This window comes from Acanthaster planci, linkage group LG02 (genome assembly GCF_054643075.1).
Source record: "Acanthaster planci isolate LZ-2023a linkage group LG02, COTS_SCS, whole genome shotgun sequence".
Classification (NCBI taxonomy): domain Eukaryota; kingdom Metazoa; phylum Echinodermata; class Asteroidea; order Valvatida; family Acanthasteridae; genus Acanthaster; species Acanthaster planci.
Window position 1 is genome coordinate 17051278 of NC_141778.1, and position 23166 is coordinate 17074443.

Consider the following 23166-nt stretch of genomic DNA (forward strand, 5'->3'; position numbering starts at 1 on the left):
AAGTTGCAATGAATGTTGACGTCTTGAATACAGATCTTCCAATGCCCTAACAAAGTAGAGAAGCATGAACAAGTATACAGGAGGTGGATTGGGCAGCCAGGTATTGCATGTATTGTATTATCCAATACAGAACCTGAGTTAAGTGGGAATCGATAGGGGACTCGAACAATCCATGCTGTCGTTGCCACTCTCTGAATGTTTGCTTCAGAAATGCAGCAAATTTGCCTACAATTCTTGTTTTGCCCAGCGCAACAGACAAGAGAGAGGTCTCAATGCAAGGATGTCAACGAACATTATGTGTTACTTTGTACATTGCAAGATTACTATGAAATGATAAAATTCCCAGTTGGTCCCTGGAAGATTTTGAATTAGTCCTGATGCTTACAGCACCCATCACATTGTCTTTTATGAAGTCTTAACACTTCTGTCCGTTTGTTTTTCAGTGGACTAGATGTTTCCCTACTATGTTCAACACCACTCAGAAAAATCATTTTCCCAAGTTTAAAATCACCAATATTGTATAACATCTAAAATACATGGTCTTCAGTTGATGATAAAAAAAAAGCACGTGAACATGCCCCTTACATTTAGTTTTTCATAAATTCTTGGCCTATTTTATATTTGTCTGACAAAACATCTAGCAAAATGCAGACAGTTATGTCACACAACTTCGAACAAAACATCCCTCAAAGAGATCACAAGTAAGGTTGTATTCACATTAGCTAAGCATTTAAGGGCTTTTGCATTACCACTGAGACTCCAAAATTCTGCAACATGAAAACTTTACGATGAATAATGCATAAAAAGTTGCAAATCAACAAAAAATACGTGTACAAAGAACGGCTGGATAAATATATATAAAATACACACTTGCATATTTACACTACCTGGCAAGTCGCTACTTTTTTCAGATACAGATATCTTTGGCTATGGCAGGCACTTTGTTCATTTCAGAGTATGATTAGTATCCCCACTGCTTTGGAACATTACCAGATGGGATCCTTGGTTGGTTTGTTTTTTAAAAGCACCACCTTCACCGTGCACCATCGCTTCAGATGTCAGGACACACAACCAGATTCCATGGTTAGGTCTATGGATGTGGTAAACTTGGCTGTATGTCCATGCCGCAGCCCGTTTATGTATCCATGGAGACCAAGGGCCCATGATGGCATCCATTTGCCATTAATCTGTGTGTAACTGGCAGCTGCAGCCAATGCATACTTACAGATGCAGCCTTATTTACACCATGGCAGCAGACTGTGTGGGAAGGAACATTTTCAAAGGCATGTCTGTACGCTGTTTTGAGGATAGTAACCCGAAGCTGCATCAGTCTGGTACCCAACATCAGCGTCTACTGCATCTTGTGTCAGTGATTGCAATTCACCGTGTCCATAGTTAGTGTAGACCTCACCATTCTTATGCCGCACCAATGTACTGATTGGATAAACTTGGTCACCGCTGCCGCGGCAAGTGCTGTAATCACTATAGGCATCGCGGTTACGTGCTGCCATTCTTGTGTCCGTGATTTCCATTGGGTCTTCAGTGATAGGCGAGAGAATCAGTGGCGTGCCACTGTTCCGGTAATGTTTATTGTTCACATGGTCCTGGGGAGGCGTGTTATGCGAGTTGTTCAGGGGATGTCGCTGCTTACCCGAATTGCCCCTTGCTACAGTTCCATAATTTCCATTGTAATGGCTGTCTGTTCCTACTGAACCGTTGCTTCTGGAGTAGTTCTGAGCAGATGCATAGCCATAGTTATCACGGTAACCCCTTTCTACATTAGTGACAGGTGTCTCATCAGACCATGACACACTTCCTTTATTACTGCTGGGCATCTGGGTGTTCATGTCATAACCCACAGATTTGTCAGCATACAAGCTGATTGGCCTGTGGATAGGCTGCTGTGGGATGATGCTTGCTGAAGCAGAGCGAGGTCGACGCGGCAGCTCTTGGTGGTTCCAGCACTGGTCTGAGTGGCCGAGTGTGGCACATTCTGGGGTGCAGTGGGGGCTGGCCATGTAATGGTCCCTGGATGGAATTTGGCCTAGGTGGATTGAAACAGGATCATTAAACTATTGTCACTGATAATCGGCATTACATTAGACAGATGACTGCCCTGTAAATTGATAGAGATACTGGCTCAGGTTCATGTCTCCTTTAAAAACCTTTTGATTAGTTGCTATACAGATGGGCATGACCACCACAAGTCTGGTTCTCATACGTTCGTCTTCAGTCTTCAGTAAAATTCTAATCAAGGTTCTACCCAATGCTAGGCCACATATTAGGGCATACAGCATGTACTCTGCTGAGTACATGTACTCTGTTTATACAGGGTAAAAGTGATGACTGAATTTGGTGGACAGAAACTGAAACAGTGGAGCTGGGCCTGTATTTCATGTAATGTTAGCTTCATGGTGGACAGTTTGGCTTAGAGAAACCAGTTTATCAGCTGAAACTGTTCATGTCTTGTGTTTCATCCTGTTTTTGCTTGGTTTCTGAGCTATCATCAACGCCTGTGTATTTGCCATGTGGTATTTTCCCTTAGCTGCTAAAATGTTGACGTTTTCTCGAGTTTCATGCCAAAAGAATGAATGTTACCTTGACCACTGAGGCCAGAGAGCTTGGGGCAGGAGGAAGAACGAGGTGCTCCACGTACAGAATGCTGGATTGGGAAGATGTCTTGAGTGGAGTCATGCTCGTCATGATCTCCTTGCCCACTGTCATAGCTACTCCTGTTGGAGTTATCACTGACTGCATCAGTCTCTGTACGCAGAATGGTAAGGAGCTTCTGGACCTGTCAATTAAAAAGTACACGTAGGGTCTTAAGTCTAGTTCAACTCAGTTAAGGTGATTGATTCTTCAAACTTCCAGCTATGAAATGATTGGGGTTATTAGTTGTACCTGGCTTAAAGTCAGGTACAACTTGGTAGTTGAATCTGAGCAAGGGTAGTCCACTTCACTGTATCCTGATTTTGCATTTGAATTCCATTTCATCACACTACAAGTTTATATGGTCATTTGGGCAAGCCTCACATCAGAAACCTCCAGCTATGAAATGATTGGCGTCTGTGTGCCATGTGAACCCAAGGTGGAAATTATCTTTATGGTGCTTATTGGAGCATCTTTTTGCAGAATAATGTAAAAAATGAATAAATGTTGAAACTGTCTAGCTCAAAGAATTTAGATTTAAAGACATATGAACATGAAGTTCACATTTTTCCCATTTAACTGGCACAAAAAAAGGTTGCTCACAAAATGCCTTATTTCAAGAAACAGTTTACCTCGGCATCAGTATCTGGTGTCCGTCTTGCGACTGTATCAGACATGACATCGGAGTTACTTCCAAATGTTGTCATCTGATGGTTACCAAGCCTGGAATCCAGTGTTCCATTAGCCTGTGCTGCCTGGGCCCGCCACTTCATGATATTCTTGGATTGGACCGAGCCAAGGGATGCTGTGACGGACAGACGAGAAGAATCGGTTGACAGCTTCCGCTGGGGAGTCATGTTGTGCACTTCGGAGAAGTAGTCGGTGCTGGTGCGGCTATCACTGCTTGGCAAGTCAGATGGAACAGTGTAGACCTGCTTTGGTTTGGTCTTGGAGCGGCGCTTGAAGTGGACAAGGAGGAAGATGAGTACTAGGAGGATGAACAGAGAGCCAAGGACAATGGCAGTGATGACAGGCCAGGAGGAGAGAGGACTTGCATGCTGAGTGCCATCATCGTCCCTGTCGCCACTATTAAATTTGTCCTCAAGACCGAAATCGGCAGCAGTGAGATTGAAGCGTTCAAAGAACACTGCAGCAGGGAGAGAAGTGTTGAAATCCAAATCAGTGATGACTACAATCAACTCCAGAGGAGTGATCTGGGTGGGTGTCCCGCCATCTGAGATCTGAATAGTCACCTCGTGAGCACCTTCCCACGAGCTGGCAATTTTCTGAGTCGTGAGCAGCTGGCCAGCAGTATTGATGCCAAAAATGCCAAGTATGTCACCGCCGCTGATACTGTAGGAGAGCTGGCCGTTCATCCCCTGGTCACGATCAGAAGCTTGGATAGGGACCACTAGGAAACCGGCCTCTGCCGATTGAGGTATGAAAAAAGTGTCATTGCCCATGTTTGGGGAGATAACCTCAGGAGCATTGTCATTCTCATCCCTCACGGTGATGCTAACCAGCACCTCCGATGTCTGTGGTGCTATGCCATGATCTGCCGCAGTCACGGTAAATTGAAATTCCTTGTGCTCTTCAAAATCAATCACTCTGGTGGTTACAATCTTCCCAGTTTGTGGAACAATGTGAAAGAAATCACTCGCACCATTGGAGTCGGCTTCTCTGATGGCGTAAGTCAGCTGAGCATTCGGCCCGGTATCTTCATCTGTTGCTTTTGTGAAGCCAACAACTGAATTGACAAACTGATTCTCTGGGATGCTGAACTGGTAACCTGGTTCTTCAAAAACAGGCTGGTGATCATTCTGATCTTGTACGTCAATGATGACAGTAGCATTGCTACAGCGAGTAGGAACTCCATGATCACAGGCACTGAGGAAAAGACTAACCGAGGACTGAGCCTCACGATCGAGAACAACTTCTGCGGTTATCACTCCCGAAGAAGCATCAACGGCAAACATGTCTCTTTGTGTCCACAGCTGATAGGTAATATCTGCATTTATTCCTTCATCAGGATCACTAGCTGATAGAGTAGCAACGGGTAAGGACAGATGATTGTTCTCATCAACATTGGCATAGTAAATTGGTGTAGCGAAATAAGGGGGATTGTCATTGATGTCCTCGACAATAATCACAAGATGGCTAATGGTTGTCTTGGGTGGAGATCCCTGATCCATCGCCTGAATTGATATGTTGTAGACGTCCACAGCTTCCCTGTCTAAGGTCCGAAGAGTGCTGAGGAAGTACTGTCCATCACTGACCTCTTGGAGGCCAAAATCAGAGAGGGTGTTGGATAAAGAGATGCGAACCCTTCCACTGCTACCACCATCAGGATCTGATGCTTTGACATATGCTACAGGTGTGCCCGTTGGGGTGTCTTCAGAGATATACACCCAGCCGTTGGCTCCAGCTTCCAAAGCATTTACTGTTAGTGATGGATAGTTGTCATTGATGTCGATGATGTTGATGGTGACAGTGGTGAAGTCGGGTACTGGATTGGTCACTCTGTTTGCAGCTCTGATGACAAGTTGGAAGCTCTGTTGCTGCTCGAAATCCAGGAGTCCTTTGACAGTGATCATCCCAGTCACTTCATCAATCTGGAGCACTTGACGAGTGGCTTGGGTCACACTGCTGCTGAACGAGTACTCAATTTGTCCATTGGTGCCCCAGTCTGGATCCATGGCTTCCACTTGCAGGATTTCAGTGCCGACTGCCGCATTCTCCTCGATGCTGACCACGTAGTTGGGACGCAGGAACTGTGGGGCATTGTCGTTGGAGTCAAGGACTGTGACATTCAGGATGACAGAGCCTGTCTTGGGAGGGTCCCCTCCGTCATGAGCCAAGAGGGTCAGCAAATAGCTACTGCGCGTCTCGCGATCCAACTCACCTGTTACCTCAAGCTGTAACGACACAGAGTTGTCGGCGTAGCGTTGGACAAAGAGCCCAAACTTACCACCAAAGTCATTCAACAGGGAATACTCTTGCACGGAGTTGACACCCACGTCCGGGTCCTCTGCCGTCTCCAGAGGGATTTTAGTCCCAAGAGCGATGGTTTCGGGTATCTCCAGCGGCAAGATGGCTTTGCTGAATTTTGGAGGGTGATCGTTCACGTCCTCAATAATCACGGTGACCCGGATGAAGTGATACTGGGAAAGCGGCGAGACCAAGACTTCCAGCTCATACTGACATGCCGTGCCGCTGTTGAGAGCACAGATAGTCTCCCTGTCGATCGGCTGCGTGGTTGAAATATCTCCCGTTTCACCATTGAGAAGAAAGTAAGTTTGGTTCTCCCAAGTGGCCGTGAGGAGCTGAAAACGTGTGTCCTGAGATGTCTCGATGTCGAGATCCGTTGCCAAGTTCCCCACAGTGTAAGCCTCATGTTCCTCCATGACAGTATAGGTTATCTCTTGTGTCCAGGCTACAGTCAAGAGATTGCACGTGAAGATGATGCACAGTATGGATGCTGAATGGGCCATTGTTCAAGGATGCTCACTTCAGTTCAGCAGGCAATCGATGACTGTCGTTTTATTTAGAAGGTATCTTGCTCTTTGATTCCAGCCAGCCTGCTGAAGAAAAAATGCAAATGTTATATTACTGCGAAGAATACTCAATTTTAGAGGGTTGAAAGGGAAACAATGCCAATATAACCAACACTGACTCGTAAAAATGCACAGACATGCATTGAGTATTGTGAAATCAGTGGCGTCTCCAGCTGGGGATGGATACAAGTGTCCCCCGGGAGACGCAGTGTTGCCCTTTTAAAAAATGAATAGATTTAAAGCGTCCACATTTTCGAAACGTTACTACCACTTTTCCTAGGGTAGTGAGGATTCTTTTACAGATAATAAAACAAAAATGGACCGTTGTTTTCAGGGTAAAATCACATTCTGTACTCTTCGTCCATTCAAACTGGATCCACCCACTGTGACTATCAACCATCCGTAGAATACACTGTGCTTCTGTTGTACAGAACATTAATCTCAGACCACCAAAAGCGCTAATTACGCACGCAGCTGATTAATGTTACCGATACCGATCGATAAACTCTTACTGCTATAATCGATGAAGCACACACGCTTGTACATTCTAATTACAGCTCCTGGCCCAGAACAGGATATAGTATTTGTTTTAATCAGAATATGATTTTTATATCGAGAATTTCGGTCTCCTCTTTAATTTAATTCTCGAACTTGAAAAAAAACGCCTTAATCTACCTTGCAGCAATACTCATTTTTTGTCATTATACATGTACGTGTACAAAGTTGCAAAATGACGTAACCTAAAAAAAATCCCACCACTGTATCAAAACTACCATAACCAGTTTCTAAACTCCAGTTGAAGAATTCCTCGCAACAAGCACCGTCTGGGTACTTCAACATAACATAGTGTCACAACCCTCCGAAGTTATGAGAACTAATAGAGACGCAGCGCTTAACAAGGCTTCCATTATTATTACAACCGCGGTGTTTCATCTGTAGCCAATACCGATATCCAGGTTGTCAAAGCCATTGACATTTGAACATGCATTATTTGTCTTTCTGGGTTCTTTAATTAAGGAGAGGCATGCCAGAGCAGCCTGGACCCCACGCTGGGACCACTATCCCTTACAGTATCGGTTACCCGCCTGGGCAACGGGAACACTTTCGAGGGGGTTCTGGTTAATGCGGCTTGTACCAGTGCACATTCTGCGTCGATCATGAGTAATGCATCTGAAGTTTACTTAACCTTCCGTGAAAGAGTTCAGAGCGATGAGGGAAGTGGTCCATTTTCGGAATCTGAAAAATGAACTCTTTCTTGTTGTCATAATCATAATCTGTTCATACCGGTATATAATGGCATGTGAGAAATTACTCCAGTTCAGGAGCTGTGTGGTGTGAACAGTGTGAACTTTTAAAGTAGATTTTCTCCTTTTTCTTTTATTAACTTTCACAAAATGTAATCATCTGAATGGTATTAACTTTTGGGGATAAATATCGCCGGAAATGATTACCAACAAAGTTCTTATTCTGTCCTTCTTAACGACGTGATTATTCGTGAAAATGGATCATGCTAAGAGATTTGTTTCTTGTTTAAATTTTACCCTGCCCAAAAGCAGCACGCTTAACCTCCTGTGTTCGCGGTGCGCATGCGACGTGCGTGTTGGGACGCTACAGCCAGTGATCAAGTTGTGATCGACCTCTGACTACGGGTCTCATGGCCCCTTAACCCCGTCCAGATTAAGCTAAATCCCGGCCTTATTATTCCAAATCCATCCCCCAACCAAGGACAGGTAATTCTTTTTGCATCAATCACACTCACAAAAGACTTATTCAAAATAAATCATCAAACAGCAGATACATCCCGGTGCGTTTCACTATGGTTTCACAAGGTACTGTTTTCGTGACTATGGAGCTGCATACAATCGACGGCCGATCTTCGATACTGTGGAAACGGCAGACTTGAATGTTGGTTATTAAATAGGTTCAAAAACATTCAGAGAAAAGTCTCTAGAGGCCATTCATGAATCTTCTGCATAACAAATAAGATTTTTACATAATTGGCGGAAAATCTCACCGATCCCAAAGTTTTGTCAAGCTGTTAAACTTTCCAGTGTAGATCTGTTCGTTCCTCTGAAATTCATGAACTGTTTCGAACATGACATTGATGAATGCGTTTCATTAAAATCGTTTATTAGATACAAAACAACAAGCCTGAATTGCCCCTGAGTCAATGTACTGAGCAGGCTGACATCTGTTCGTATTTTTTCGAAGGAGATTACGAGGTTGTTTTTTCCCGACTCCGGACTTTCTGACTTTATGCTTTCAATAAAATTGCTGGGTGTTGAAAAGCAACTATTCCAAAAACTTTTTGCCTGAAGCCACGTCTCGAAATCGAGACCCGAAAAATCCAAGGACTGTAACCACAAGGAAACCGAAGCAACTGGCAAACAAGCTCACCTTTAAAAAATATTCCATCAACGTGTGCCTAATGCATTAACGATCGATTAAGGCACGTACCCAACTGAGACCGTACCCAAGTAATCAGTGCACCCCTTGTGGGAACCAACCACCCCAAGGGCAAACCAATTTCCAAGGGGACATTTCTCCACGATTTTTTACCGATAACTTGAGTCATTTCGAGTGCACCTTGCGAGTGTAGATGACTGCGTGCCTCGCCGTCGGGCGTGGGTCGACGCGGCTCAATGTCAGGGGAGACCGTTCAAACATTCCACGCCAAAGTCTCACTGACACGTATTAATGACTGCGGGCCTAATGATAATGCCACCTCTCTCCTGTCATATTTTTAGTGCAACAGAGTCTCCATTGTTTCAGAATGAAGCGAACTCGAGCTTTAAAAGCATTTTCGAACCCATTTGCTTTTCTCTAATTAATCATAAACAGCAAAAATGCCCTGCAAACTGCTGGAGTTCCGACAAGGGTTAACTGAGATGGATGCACCTATATATCGGTCTGACAACATTGGGTTTAAAGGATACAACCCTACCCTCAAAGGAGAGAAGAACTTTGTTCTATTGCCCGAGAGAGCTTAGACCAGGCCTACATTCCACCAACAGAGAGCTCGGTTGACGCCAAGACGGTATAATCGTAGAGCAAAATGCTAAGGTTTAAATTACAACACTGAGTGAACAAGAATTAAGGCGTGGGACCCTCCAAGTCTGTAAATAGACGAATAATGCAATTGATTTTCTTAGAGCCACTTTTTGTGCATGTTTAAACTCATCTTCGATGTACGAACACTGTTTAAAATCTGTTTGAAGCTCAGTGGACTGTAAAGTGAGGGCGCTGCTATTGTGATCTAAATCCAGGATGACCCTGTTGTCATGTTCAAATTTTGGACCAGATTTCACCCTTTGAATACATGTCTGAGAAAAGGCCATTCGCTGGTTTATTGTCATAACATACTTGTACAACAAAAACCCAAAGGAAATGGAAATGGGTGATGGCGGAGTATAAGAATCTAGCAATTTTGTATACCTAGATCAATGCGACAAACGGTTCAGTGCCTTGGATTACATCACACTTTTGCTCATGAATATGTCAATCTCTTAGCATAAAACAAGAACCCTCTAAAATAGAGGTACAGATAAAAACAGCGAAACAAAAATTGAAAATAAAGTCAATTGTAACCCAAACGTGCAATTTCTAGCATTTTTGTAAAACATTTCTGATGTGGTCCCTTTAACGTTGGTATGCTTATGCTGTCATACATGCAACAGCCAGCCCCTCCCTCCAGGCACCATGAACACCGCAGAGCCTCGCCTCAACACCGCACCTTCCTCCCTCTCAACAGGTGTATCGGATGCAAATCCCTGCCTAGCAGGGGTCTGGCTCCGAGTAATGACTGGACCTGAACTGCCGGTGGCAAAACAGTTTACAAGCCTTGAAGCATTGAAAGCATTGTCCTACACGAAACCAACAAGTTTGAATTCATTGTGGAATTATACTTTTTAAATCTGTCATTGATTGAAATTTTGATGTTCGGTTTGTGTATACTCAGTTGACTTTCAGAAAACAAGCAACTCCACTATCACGCATAGCGGCATATTACGACTAAGAACGATGGCAAGCTTCCTAGCAAAACGATCTAATTTCTGTCTCAATAGTAAATAGACGGTTCACTACAATGTATATGCCTGATGAAAAATTATTGATAAATAAATGACAAAATACTTTCTGTCGCCCTGCCCTCTCTGCATGCCTTGAGATCGGCAAATCTGAGTACGTGTAGGCCTACATGTAACTTCTCCTTCTCCTGTTGAGCAAGAGCCGCATATACTCAAGACATTTGACGACATAAAGATATCACGCGTCAAGATTCGCTAAATCCGAAGGCACAGCCTCTAATATTGTCCTTGACAAAACAACTTCCGTACGACCTCCTCTGGACGCCTTGTTAAGTAGCAGAGAACGTACAAGGCGAGTAGCAGAAGATGCAGTCCCTGGGTGTGATGCAGCCATCTGGTGCTTGCGATGAGCTCGTAACAATTAGCTCTACATCTAAGTCAGCTAATAGTGCGGCCTGTCGCTGCATTATTACAAGACATGGCAACACACAATCAATGCATCGATCGAACAACTCAGAACGGCAGGCTGCCACGAGCGGACGATCGATGCATGACCAGCCCTGATAAACTGAAGAGATCCATGTACGTGTACACGTAGTACATACATGTTCTCATAAGTTGAAAAAAAACACCAGAGCATCAAGCCCGGATGTAGGGCCTATCGTTCGTAGATATACTGTTTATTGGGGCAGACCATTGCTTACCAAAAACTAAAATTCCTACATTGTCTTCTCCCCCGGGCCCCAAGAGAGGACAGTTTATAATAGGGCTCAGTGAATAAATTAATAATACTCTAAAAGATCCACCAAAACAAACATTGCCATTTCGAAGTTTCTCCATCTTTGTTATGATTAGTTGAAAAAGGCAGACGCTGCGCTTCACAGGAAGTTAACAGTAACTCATCTTTGATAAACAACTGTAAGCACACGTTTGTTATTTTAAAATTGGGCAGTCTAAGGTTGTCACAAACTCATTTTACGGTTTCCAACGTTGAATGAACTGTCCTTTCGAAACCCACCACAAATTAATGTCAAGCATATCACACAGCAGTAAATGTATGGTGGGGAAAACATGGTGAGAAATATGGAATTTTGTGTTCACGCTGAATCTTTAAATAATAAATGGCACACGGTTTTCCGTAGAGTTTTTCGCTTTTCAACCACAGAAAAGGGGACTTGTTCAGCATTGGCATGAATGTGTCAAGAAAAATTCCACTTATCGGTTTCAAGTTATTTTCCCCTCGAATTGCCCCACATCAGACATTTCTTATCTTAAGCTGGGATAACAATGAGGATTAACCGCTTTGTAATTTCCTTGAAAACAACGCTGGGCACCCGTTGCACACACACACCGTCCTCAAAATAACGAGCTCGCAGGGAGTCCTCTCCGGCCAGATGAAAACCAGACCCTTATCTGACTAATCCTGAGGGGTGGTGTTGATACATATTGCCCAGTCCCCAACTTGGTTTTCGCCAAGAAGGAATTTCAGTCTCACTTGGCTTCATAAACGATCTCCTTTTGCTATCGGAAGTAGCAAGTTTTGCTTTCTTTCGGGTGCAAAATCCCTGGGCGAGTCTTAAACTTTCTGCACTAAATATGTTCCCAACGCCTGATTCTGCCGCAATTTATTTTAAATGAAAATAAATGAGGTAAATAAAATACCGATCAGCAGAGGGCACGTCCTGTCTAATACACTTTGTAATAACATGAATAAACCTAATTGTACGATGCTTATTCGAATTTCAGAACAGTTTGATACAGCCGTCTGTTCCTTCCCTGTCAAACCCCTCAATGCCCTCCTCAGAAACTTGACAAGTACAGGTAACTAATTGCAGGTGTTAGCAGAGTTAACGTTCATGATAATGTGGACATTGTTTCAGCACAACGTCATGACGGAACCATAGTGCCTGAAACGATGTAAACATGGTATAGATGGTTCTTTTATATGCAAGCGATTTAAATTTCAGTGCAATCTTAAATCCATACACACGCTGAAATTATAAATCATTTTGAGTATGATGTAGCCTAGAAGCAAAACATCGCCATACTTGTAATGGATCAGTAAGCAATGAAAACAATCACTTATTTGGGAAATACAGTAAACTGTTGAAATTATTCATATTCACTCCACTTTTTCATGATACAGAATAAATATCAAAATGGTTTTAGATGCAGCCACGTACCTCTTCTAAACTCTTGCTTCAAACGGGAATATCCTCCAGCGCTTTCAAAACTTAGGTTGCACTTGTTACAGAAGTTTACGTTTATTCAGCCGGCGAAATTTGGTATCGAGAAGACTTCTGATCGAGCAGGTAGCGGGCAGTGCGCTTGTGCAGCGAACCCGTGCAGCCTGAGATCCACGGCAGGCCTACTGTTACCGATGAACACCTAACTGATCAAACATGCCGAACGCAACTGGGCTGGACTCGTTGATTACTGCCGTAGGGGTGGACTAAAGGCTGTCGCAGGTATGTGGCTATTCTTAAGCATATTTCCCAGTCTATTTTCCCCTTCTCAATCCTTTTTAATAATTCATAATTATTTTTTTGGTTGACTATTAATAACTGAAAAGATTTAAGTGGCCTCTCCACATTCTGAAAGGTTCAGCCTCCCCCGAATAAAAACAGCTTTTCGGCGTCGGCGAGAGTGGGTATCGTCCACTGAACTATCATAGTTACATGATTCAGGGCAAGAATTCAGGCCAGTGACATTTCGCGCTAAATCCCTGCCGAGGCCCACTTGTTTGTGTGATTTATTACACCATGGAGGTAGGTTCCTACCTCCATGATTACACTTTGGGTTAATTAAAGCCGCCGACAATTCAGCTGACTTGCCTTTTTATTCTTTGCACAAAGCTTTCGTGTTGATCTAACTTTCGTGTTGATCTAACGTCTTTGTTATTGGACTCACTTCGCACCTCCTACTCAAAGCAACTTCAAGTTGTGCTGTGGTTAGGGCAGCAGTGTGGTTTTATACGGTGTTGTGTGCAAGTGTGAAAAGCATTGTAAAGGCTGAAACCTTTTGTCATTTTTCGTTGACTCGTGAGTCACAGAACTTTTAATGACCAAACAAAAATTCCTTTTTTTTCTTCAACGACAATCGTAATCTTCAGGGCAAACTGCACGTGCATGGTAAGAAGAGGAAGCGATGCAGGTGAAAAATTCTTTTACTGCGATTCAGAACTGAGATCTTTGTTTTTCATTAAGAAAGCGATGTTGACAGCTTCCTGGGATAGCACCACCTCTTAACCTATACACAAGGTAATATGTTTATGGTATTAATGGCATGGAATTATATTTACCATAAATTTGGACCACAATGCATGGATTTGAAGTCAAAGTCGCACACGATGGAAATTCTTGCCCCAAAAATTCTCGTGGCACGATTGTTTTTCAGTAAAGATTTTGTGATAATTTGGGAGCATTTTGAAGTCCACCGTAGAAAGATTAATTTCGTATCCACAAGAAAACGAATGTCCACCTTGTTTCTTTTACTTCTATGGTCAAAATGGATCTGGCATGATGAATCGCCTGTTCACATAAACCCTATTGACGCGCTGTCATAAATACCTAAGGCAATCTTTGAAATTAGTCATAGAATGGCATTTCCTCGTTGGGCTGATTATGTAGCCACTAAGTATCAGATAAGCCTGAATTAAAATAAATATTCTTATGCCGTCCTCATGTTTGGTGGAGAAAACAAACTCGTATATTATGCTTGTAACAATGTTGAGATTTTGTGAACAGGTGGGATACACAGGATGCACCTTTAAGTTTCCAAAAAAATGTAGTGGTCAATGAATCAAACGCCAGATGTTCATCAAGGCCAGTTGACCCATTAATTATAAAACTTTGTTAGTTACTTAGAATTTGGGGGCTGAGGCCAGTGCACCCACAACTTGTCTTCTTTTATGGAACAATATTTCTTTGAAATAAAGGGGTGGAACTTTTATTTGATTGGTCAATGGAATTATTCATTAACTTAGAGCAAGGTGATGTAACTTTACTGAATAATTTACCTATGACTGAAATTCAGCAACTATGTTAATATACTAGATTTCTAGAGTATAAAAACCCCGAAGCCGGTTTAAAACTTTGCGAGCAGAGAGCTGAAGTCTGATGAGACCAGTTTGGGAAGTGTTTTCATGTTGAGAAAATACATGTTTTGTGAATTATTTTGCTGCAGGGAACTACTTGTTAGCAAACCGGAGGATTTTCCTCACCAGCTCCCTGTTTGACTGTGAGAAGCTTTGAATGAGGCGAAGTTTTGAAAATAAAAGAGACTCGTATTCCTGACCAACTTCTATTTGTCAACAAACACTTCTTCCAAGTCTGAATTGTTCGTGCACTTGGGCCAGGACGAATGCTTCAAGTTTGGTCACTGAGACTCATAATTCAGCGTTACTAAAATACGGAGCTCTGGAAGTGCCATCCGACTTGTTCAGATACCGAGATAATTTTTCTTATTAAGTCGACTTATAAAGTGTATCTAGTCAATTTAACAAGATAAATGATGTTGTCAAGTCGACTTCCAAATTATGGTAAGTCGACTTGGGAGATACTTCATTACCTTCATTACATCAAGTCTACTTTCAGAGTTCCCTATGTCGACTTGGCGAGATTATTTATGTAGTTAAGTCGACTCCCTTATTTGATGAGACGACTTGACGAGATAACTTATGTCATCAAGACTGCTTTTGGAATTCACGATGTCAACTCGGCGAGTTAATGTATGTTGTCAAGTCGACTTTACAGTTGTGGGAAGACGACTTGGCAAGAACATTTATGTAGTCAATCCAACTTCCTAATTCTGGTAAGTCAACTTGGCGAGATAATTTATGTCATCAAGTCTGCTTCTAAAATTCACTGTGTGGACTTGGCGATGTAAATTATGTTGCAAGTTGACTTCATAGTTCTAGTAAGTCAACTTGGCGAGATAATCCATGTCATCAAGTGTACAACATGCAGGCATGAACTGACTACTCACAAGTGAACGTGACCTGCAGCGTATTTTCTCGCCAAGTCGACTTGCTAGAATTTGGAAATCGACTTGACAGCAAAATTTATTTCGACGAGTCGACTTAGTGAATTCTGAAAGTAGACTTGATGACATGAATTGTATCGCCAAATCGACTTACTAGAATTACGAATTCGACTTGAGTATTTAACTTATCTCGCCAACTTAATACAAGCAAAATCTGGAAGTAAACTTGACAACAAAAATTATCTCTCCGAGACGACATACCGAGTTCTGGAAGTAGACTTGATGACATAAATTATCTCGCCAAGTCGACTTACTTGAATTAGGAAGTCGACTTAATAACATAAATTATCTCGCCAAGTCGATACGGGGAACTCTGGAAGCAGGCTTGGTGTCATAAAATATCTCGCGATGTCGAATTACCATACTTAGGAAGTCAACTTAAGTACATCATTTATCTCGTTAAATCGACTTAAATACGCCTGATAAGTCGACTTACAAAGATAAATTATCTCAGTATCTGAACAAGTCGGATGGCACTCACAGAGTGCCGTATTAAAACATCTCGTGACAAGTTAAAAAGTTGAGATTGTTACATGGCGGCAACGTCGGGATCTTCTGAAGAGAGAAAGCTATGAGCACCCTCGGCATAGCACAAATCAAAAGACGGCAGAGTAAGAGGAACTGAACTTCTGAGCCTTTCGGCGAACACGTGATTTGGACCAGGGGCAGGAAGACAAGACCAAAAGAAGATCCGCTGAAGTTGGTGTGACTACCGAAGGTGCCAAGCATACTAAACTAAAGAAGAGGATTAGAATCCGATCTCAACGCAGGCTGTGACAGTGACCTGCGGACAAGGGGACCTGAGGACAAGGCAGGTGCAGCAAAGTGAGCGGTGTAGAAGATTGCATGGAAAGGGTCTTCAGACATTGGTACAGTGGTAAGTCATTCTCCTTGCAGGTATGTGCAAATTGGCAGAATTCATTTACAAGTAATTGTATATGCTGAGTTATGTGTATACTTTGAGCACTATCAATGTTTTAAGTGTATATGAATAGTTCTAGGGATAGAATCCAGACTAGATTATTCACAAAGTCCATGATGGATCAAACTAATGATTATGAGCTGGCATATACTCAAAGAAATGAAAATGATGGAGTGTCAAATGACCAGTTTAATTTGCAACTGCAACTGGAATTAGAAAGGATTAAATTGCTACAGAAAGAGCGTGAGTTAGAGATTCAAAGGTTAATGGCTTCAAATAAAGATATGAGAAGAGAAGAAGATGAGAGAAGTCAGGGAAATAGAAGTGCCAAATGTTCAAGTGCCAAAACTAAAGGACTCTGATGATATTGACATTTACATACAGACTTTTGAAAATCTTATGGTCATGCACACATGTTCCAGAGAAATATGGGCAAAATTCCTTGCACCACAATTGACGGAAAAAAGCTAGAGAAACTTATGCAGGTATTGCTTTGGCATATTTAGGTAGCTATGATAGCTTAAAAAGAGTTATCGTACAGAGGTACCTGCTGAATGCTGATGCTTACAGACAAAAGTTCCGGCATAGTAGGAAAGGAAACTATGAGTCCTACAGAGAATGGATAGTAAAGATAGATCAGATGTTTACAAGATGGATGGATGTAGATAGAGTGGAGGATTTGTCGGATATGAAAAAGGTTATGGTATAAGAACAGGCCTACAACCAAATGCCGAGGGATTTAGTTGTTTGGCTAAGAGAAAAGAAACCGGATAGTGTCGATCGAATGGCTGAACTAGCTGATGACTATGTCACAGTTAGGAAAGGTGTAATGAGCCAGCAGGGGGGTGGCAAAGGCCAAAACCTGGAGATTGGGGTGGTAAGCCAACAGGCCTCATCCTAATGGGCACAAGGTGTCCAAATATGACAAAGCAAAGTCATCAACTGGAAATTATTCCAATTCAAGTTCAGGTTCTCAAAAACCGATAAATAAACAGGATCAAGTGAAGGCCTATAAATGTTAGCCCAGACTTCTCAAAAGATTTTGTGTTACAGACAGATGCATCGAATCGAGGACTAGGCGATGTCCTTAGCCAGAAAGGAAAAGATGGGGCAGAACACCTTGTGATGTATTTAAGTCGAAAATTGTTGCCAAGAGAGGAAAACTACCCTATCAGTGAGAAGGAATGCTTGTATGGCAGGCCTTTCACTATTTCAGACAAACCACAAACCCCTCACTTGGCTAGAACAAATGAAGGCCAATAATCGAAGACTAGTGGGATGGTAATTGTTGTTACAACTATACAAGATTAAGATTGAACATAAACCAGGAACAAATAACAACAATGCAGATGCACTATCTCAAATGTACTAGAAATACTTTAGAATGATCCTTAAGTATGTTGAATGTGATAAACAAATACTTTATTATTATGAGTACCAATAGTTACAGTGTAGTTAGAGTTTATAATTGATAATTTCGTATATTATTAACTGTACCAACAGAAGGTTAAACTGAAAGTACTGGTCGGATCTAAATGGTTCATAAAGTATTTGATTTTTATGAACTAATGTGCTTAATTGTTTTTCTAATTGCATGTAATACAATTTGCTCAGTGATCTGCCAAATTGCGCATACATATTTGTAAGGTGGATGATCGAACCATTTCCATGTCTAACCCTCTACTTCAAGTTACAGGAGCATGGAGCCATCATGACAAGAACTGCAACTAACATTATTAATCTTAAAGGAGGAACGTGAACAACTAGATGGACAATGAAAAATTAAATATCAAGTCACTTGATCGGATGTTTATTATTATTTGTACATTATTTTTTTCGGGAAAACACAGCTTTTCTCTTGAGAAATTGGGGGATGCAACAATGTTAAGATTTTGTGAACAGGTGGGGTACAGGATGCACCTTTAAGTTTCCAGAAAAGTGTAGTGGTCAATGAATCAAACACCAGACGTTCATTAAGGCCAGTTGACCCATTGATATATAAAACTTGGATGGTTACTTGGAATTTGGGGGCTGAGGCCAGTGCACCCACAACTAATTGTCCTTTTATGGAATAATATATCTTTGAAATGAAGGGGTGGAACTTTTATAAGAAATTGATAATAGTCATGGATTTACATCATTTGGTTTTAGTCTGATTGGTCAATGGAATTAGTCATTAACTTAGAACAGGGTGATGTAACTTTAATGCATAATTTACTTATGACTTATATTCAGTTAACTATGTTAATTATGGTAGATTTGTAGAGTATAAAACCCCGAAAGTGTGTTGAGAAATCGAGTTGAAACTTTGCGAGCAGAGAGCTAAAGTCTGATGAGACCACTTTCGATGCTTTCAGCCTATGAAGTGTTTTCGTGTTGAGAAAATGCTTGTTTTGTGAATTATTTTGCTGCAGTGAAATACTTTTAGCAAACAGGAGGATTTTCTTCAACAGCTCCCTGTTGACTGTGAGAAGCTTTGAATGAGGCGAAGTTTTGAAAATAAAAGAGACTCGTATTCCTGACCAACTTCTGTTTGTCAACAAACATTTCTTCCAAGTCTGAATTGTCCGTGCACTTGGGCCAGTTAAGAAGTCGAGATTGTTACAATAGTATTTACTGTGTCTGCAGTGCCCATAGTTCAGGCGCGTTGGCAGAGAACGGGGCAAGATGTGTTCTTCCCGATACCATTCCGTTCCATTTACATTTCAAGTGGACCTTAAAGTTACTATGAGAAGATAAATGCTGATTTGGGAATACATGTACATGTACTTTCGCAACGGATTATAACATGGTCTTGTCTATGTTTTTGACATTAGTATAACAAGTTTGCCGTCCCTGTTTGCTTCCATTGGCAACCCTGTATTTGACTTTAACATTAATTTCCAACTGGGTTGCATTCCGCCCCACTGCACTCCACTCGGATGTGCCTACTGCCATAGTTTAGAGTGCGTTGGACCATAGGTTTGTAGCTCTATGGTTGGACTGAGTGATGGTCAAAATGGCGAGGTTACTGAGGTTCAAATCGAGTTTAAATTGGACCTGCAACCTAATGGATGCAGCGCACTGGCTAGACGCTCATACAGAATTCATGAGATTTGGGCTGGCGAGTCTGTCCACCAGCGCAGCACACAAACACTGCTATAGTACTACTGACATATGATGACGCACCCTGGGGACATTTTCACTGTCAATGTAACACCATTTAATCCTCAAACAGATTATAGATTATTCTAATTACTCATCATGCCGACACTAGAGTAGCACATGTCATGTCACCTAATCTCATCAATATATTGATTATTCTACTCCTTTAGGTTGATGCTAAAGATTCAACACAACCTGCCATTGTCCCCAAAAGGACGAAGGCACATTATATGATTAGCTTGGATGATTTTCATGATGGACAATCTGAGAAATTTTAACGTAAAATTTTTAATGGACGAAAAGTTCAGAACCTACGGCCCTCAGGTTGCAAAGAGGTGGAAATCACAGTGGAAATCTTCCTTCGAAAACTGTAAAACTGGAAATTCAAATGCCAGGAAAATAAAAGAACTATGAAGGGTCAATAATTCCGGAAAGGTCTTGTAAGCTGCATTGTTACGATCTAGCTTACAACTTCTTGTATCGATCTCTACAATAAAAGCCGATCGTCTTGTTGGATCACCAGGTAGCAAAAGCAGAATGGTTTGTCCAGCAACACCTGTCCGACCGCCTGGGGTCAAGATTAGGGCCACACGAGTGAATAGCCTTTAGCTATTAACTCGCCGAAAGTAATAGTGCCTAGTTCTGAAAACTTGCGACAACCATTTCCACATGCTGACAAAAAACAAGTGGACGACTTGGTCCACGAAGTTAAAACATCGTTCAAACTTGTAAAGGAATCGTGAGTTTGTCACAGTGACACGCATGTACATCATTTTGGGTCCTGTTACACATGAAAAAGTTTTATATCTTAAAGTTTCCATCAGTTCCTCACGATCTTTCCTGCATGTCATTTAACTCGTAGAGGTAGCAATCTTGGCAGTTGTATTCAGGCGTAGTCAAAGGGCATTAAGGTGTCGTTTATTCAATCTGTCCGAGTTCGATGAGTTCGACGGAATTTCACAAATATGTTTGTTAATTGCTTTGATATTTTTCGGTTTTGTTAACCGTTGCTTTTGTAACATGTAGTTTCGCTGTTTATTTTTCATTTTTTGCCTCTCTTTTCTTGGTATTTGTGTGGTTTTGACCTGTACTTGCATTTGAACAGCCCGGCTCAGCTATCACTCAATCATCGATGCATTGCCGATATATGAGTCACTTTTATAACTTTACTTTATACGACCCTCGTGGCAAGTGCAAACCACCGTGGATTTTCCTTCCGACTCGGGCCGGCACCAAGCAAGGGGGCCCCGCCGGGAAATCGGAGTCGTTCGCGGTTCATCAAAAATTACGGAGTGAGGTGTGAAGTTGATGTGTTTGTGCGATAATGTGAACGACTCCAGACTTGGAATGGAGAAGGGGAGAAGGCTGGTGGTACCCGGGTGGCATTTGACGGGTGTTGGGTGCAGTATTTACAAGATCAGTCCACGCAGGATTGGGATTTCACAAATATGACGCCGAAATCGAGATGTGTTAGCTGAAAAATGTCTATACGGATTTAAATTTCGAATGCAGATAAAAACTGGGTCTATATGAGAAATCGAGAGGATCGACATAACAGATGACCACCATGTCATCAAAGTTTGCATTTCTCATAAGTTTATTTTAACTTGCGAAATGGGGTCAACCGAGCAAAGAGCCCAATGGGAGCTATTCGCAGCCCGATGAAATCTACTTCAACTTTCAGAAGATGAGGATTTTTTTTGTGCAGAGAAGAAACTGCAATGACCTCGATGATAGCAGTTTACAGCTAACTGAAGCCAACCTTGATTCCATTGTCAGGGTTGGGAAACCGGTGACGGACTAATTTCTGTTCAAGTTGAAAAGAAGATTTCTCTTCTTTATATTTAACCACTATACGCAGACCGTCCTCCCCTAAATCAGAATTAATCCATAATACGTATCACCACCACGCTGTGCGCCAGTTTTTCCAAGCTTAAGATTTATATTCCATTTTTTGTGTCCGATGCACTTGCATTAAACCAGTTACAATTGTGACTAAAATCATCTGACTGCCCATTTCAGCTTATCAAAATGTAGGTTCACTTTGGTTTATTTTTCTCTCCAGATTTATGGATAGAGAAAATAGCATGCAGACTTCGAAGGTACACAATGAATGTTTATGAGCAAACGTACGTGCTGACGAGAAGGGACAATCGAAATAAAACCTGAATAACATCCACAAACGATTTCTTTTAGCTTCCCCTGTATTCTATTGTTACAATCCTTTGTACATTCATAGATTGTCACGGTAGAAGGGCACATTTTATATTGTTTTCTGCTTCACCGATTCCGAGCTTTATTCCGACGAACGGCTAAGAAAATATCGCGAATAGTCACCCAGCCAGCAATTCAAGGATGAGGCCTAACTTAATGGGCAACTGCGTCATGCATAAATCCGTCGTAAAAAAGAATGCACAAGAATGCCTTGGTGTTGCTTGAAACATAGAGGAACTGATTGAGGTTGCCTTGCTTCACCGTAGCCACGTTATAAAAGTTCACATTTCCCCGTCAAGCAACAAGCCGTTTGTCTCCAACAACCCCCGTGTACTATGCCTACCGAAAAATAGGGAGAAGACTGACGGCCACATCGTCTACATATGTTTTCCTGTAATCCATTAGCCGTACACTTCAAAAGCAGGAATACCAATCAGCAGTGGCCTAACTACGGGGGGGACAGATGGCTCAAACAGAAGTCGATGGTCCTTCCTGGATGCCCCCCCTGCAAGTTTTAAACGTACACAGCCCATATGCTTTCCAGTGTCCCTTCCAAAAATGTGGGCACCCCCGGCTGCCTACTCATAATTTCAGCACCCTACTAACCCCGGTCCCCTTCATCGATGAACAGTGAGTACTCAAATTGTCTTTGACCGACACAGGATGCTGGGATGCTTCCGATGCCGAAAAGAATGATATAAAAACAACCGGCTAAGTGACATTTGTGGGTGTGCTTCCTGCCATCAATACAAGCTAGTAAAATGAACAATGAAATTCATATACTCGGCCTGTATGTCTCACTAACAGGGAAACATGGGTTGACAGAATAATTTAAACTATGACTGGGAATAAGTTGACAGAATAATTTAAACTATGACTGGGAATAAAAGCAAGTTTCGATGAAAATTGTTGGAATTCCCTGCTCTAAATAAAATGATAAGACAAATTCTTAAAATATATTCAACAAAAAAAATCGGCCACCTTTGCAGGCGCGCCGTTTCCGTTAACTAGTTTAACCTTCCATAAAAACTGGCCGAGCACTTACTCTCAGGTGGTGAAAGGTGAATGTAAACTCGCACACAGCGTGCGTGACGCTCCGTAAAGACCCAGCATAGACGAGAACTCGGTGCTGAGTGAAGCAAACCAGACCACAAATTGTCTCGGGGGTGTGAAGGGTTCTCAGATCAGTTTTCCACTTCCAACAGCCGTCAATTCGACTTCGAAAAATTCATCGTAATCACTGGTTGCTCATTAACTACATTAACTAATTTTGAAACCTAATGAATTTTATCCTGGTTTGATGGAAGCAAATTTATGTAAATCAGACTGCATGACCTACATGTACGACGACTGTTGACTGAAAAATTGTACAGGCCACCATTTTATTCTGGTAACTTGTCGCAATTAAGCAAAGACACTTGAAAGTGCCACTTTCTACTGAAACTTAGTGGTCATATCTCAAAATTAGTTCGGATATTTTTCTTTGATTAAGTAATTATTAGTAGGCCTACATCACCAATCGTAGTCCTCGCCAAATTATTGGTCAAAGAAATCCAGGCACCAACAGGAGAAAACCAACCCATGCATTTTGGTTATTTTTGCCAAAATACACCCG

At 41.9% G+C, this 23166-nt stretch overlaps 1 protein-coding gene across 4 annotated transcripts; it reads right to left on the reverse strand.

Moving 5' to 3' along the window:
• Positions 1–106: 106 nt before the first annotated feature.
• On the reverse strand, positions 107–22843 carry LOC110984405 (protocadherin-11 X-linked-like). Of its 4 annotated transcripts, none has more exons than XM_022244593.2 (4): positions 22597–22843; positions 3282–6227; positions 2599–2794; positions 107–2044 (listed from the first exon to the last, which is right to left on the reverse strand). In XM_022244593.2, the coding sequence occupies exons 2-4, from the start codon at positions 6138–6140 to the stop codon at positions 1278–1280; spliced, it is 3822 nt and encodes a 1273-aa protein (XP_022100285.2). In that variant the 5' UTR covers positions 6141–6227; positions 22597–22843; the 3' UTR covers positions 107–1277. The 4 variants fall into 4 exon arrangements, with proteins under 4 accessions (XP_022100285.2, XP_022100283.2, XP_022100284.2 ...); XM_022244591.2 differs by having other exon boundaries at positions 3282–6230; XM_022244592.2 differs by lacking the exon at positions 22597–22843 and adding an exon at positions 12412–12617.
• Between the last annotated feature and the right edge of the window lie 323 nt (positions 22844–23166).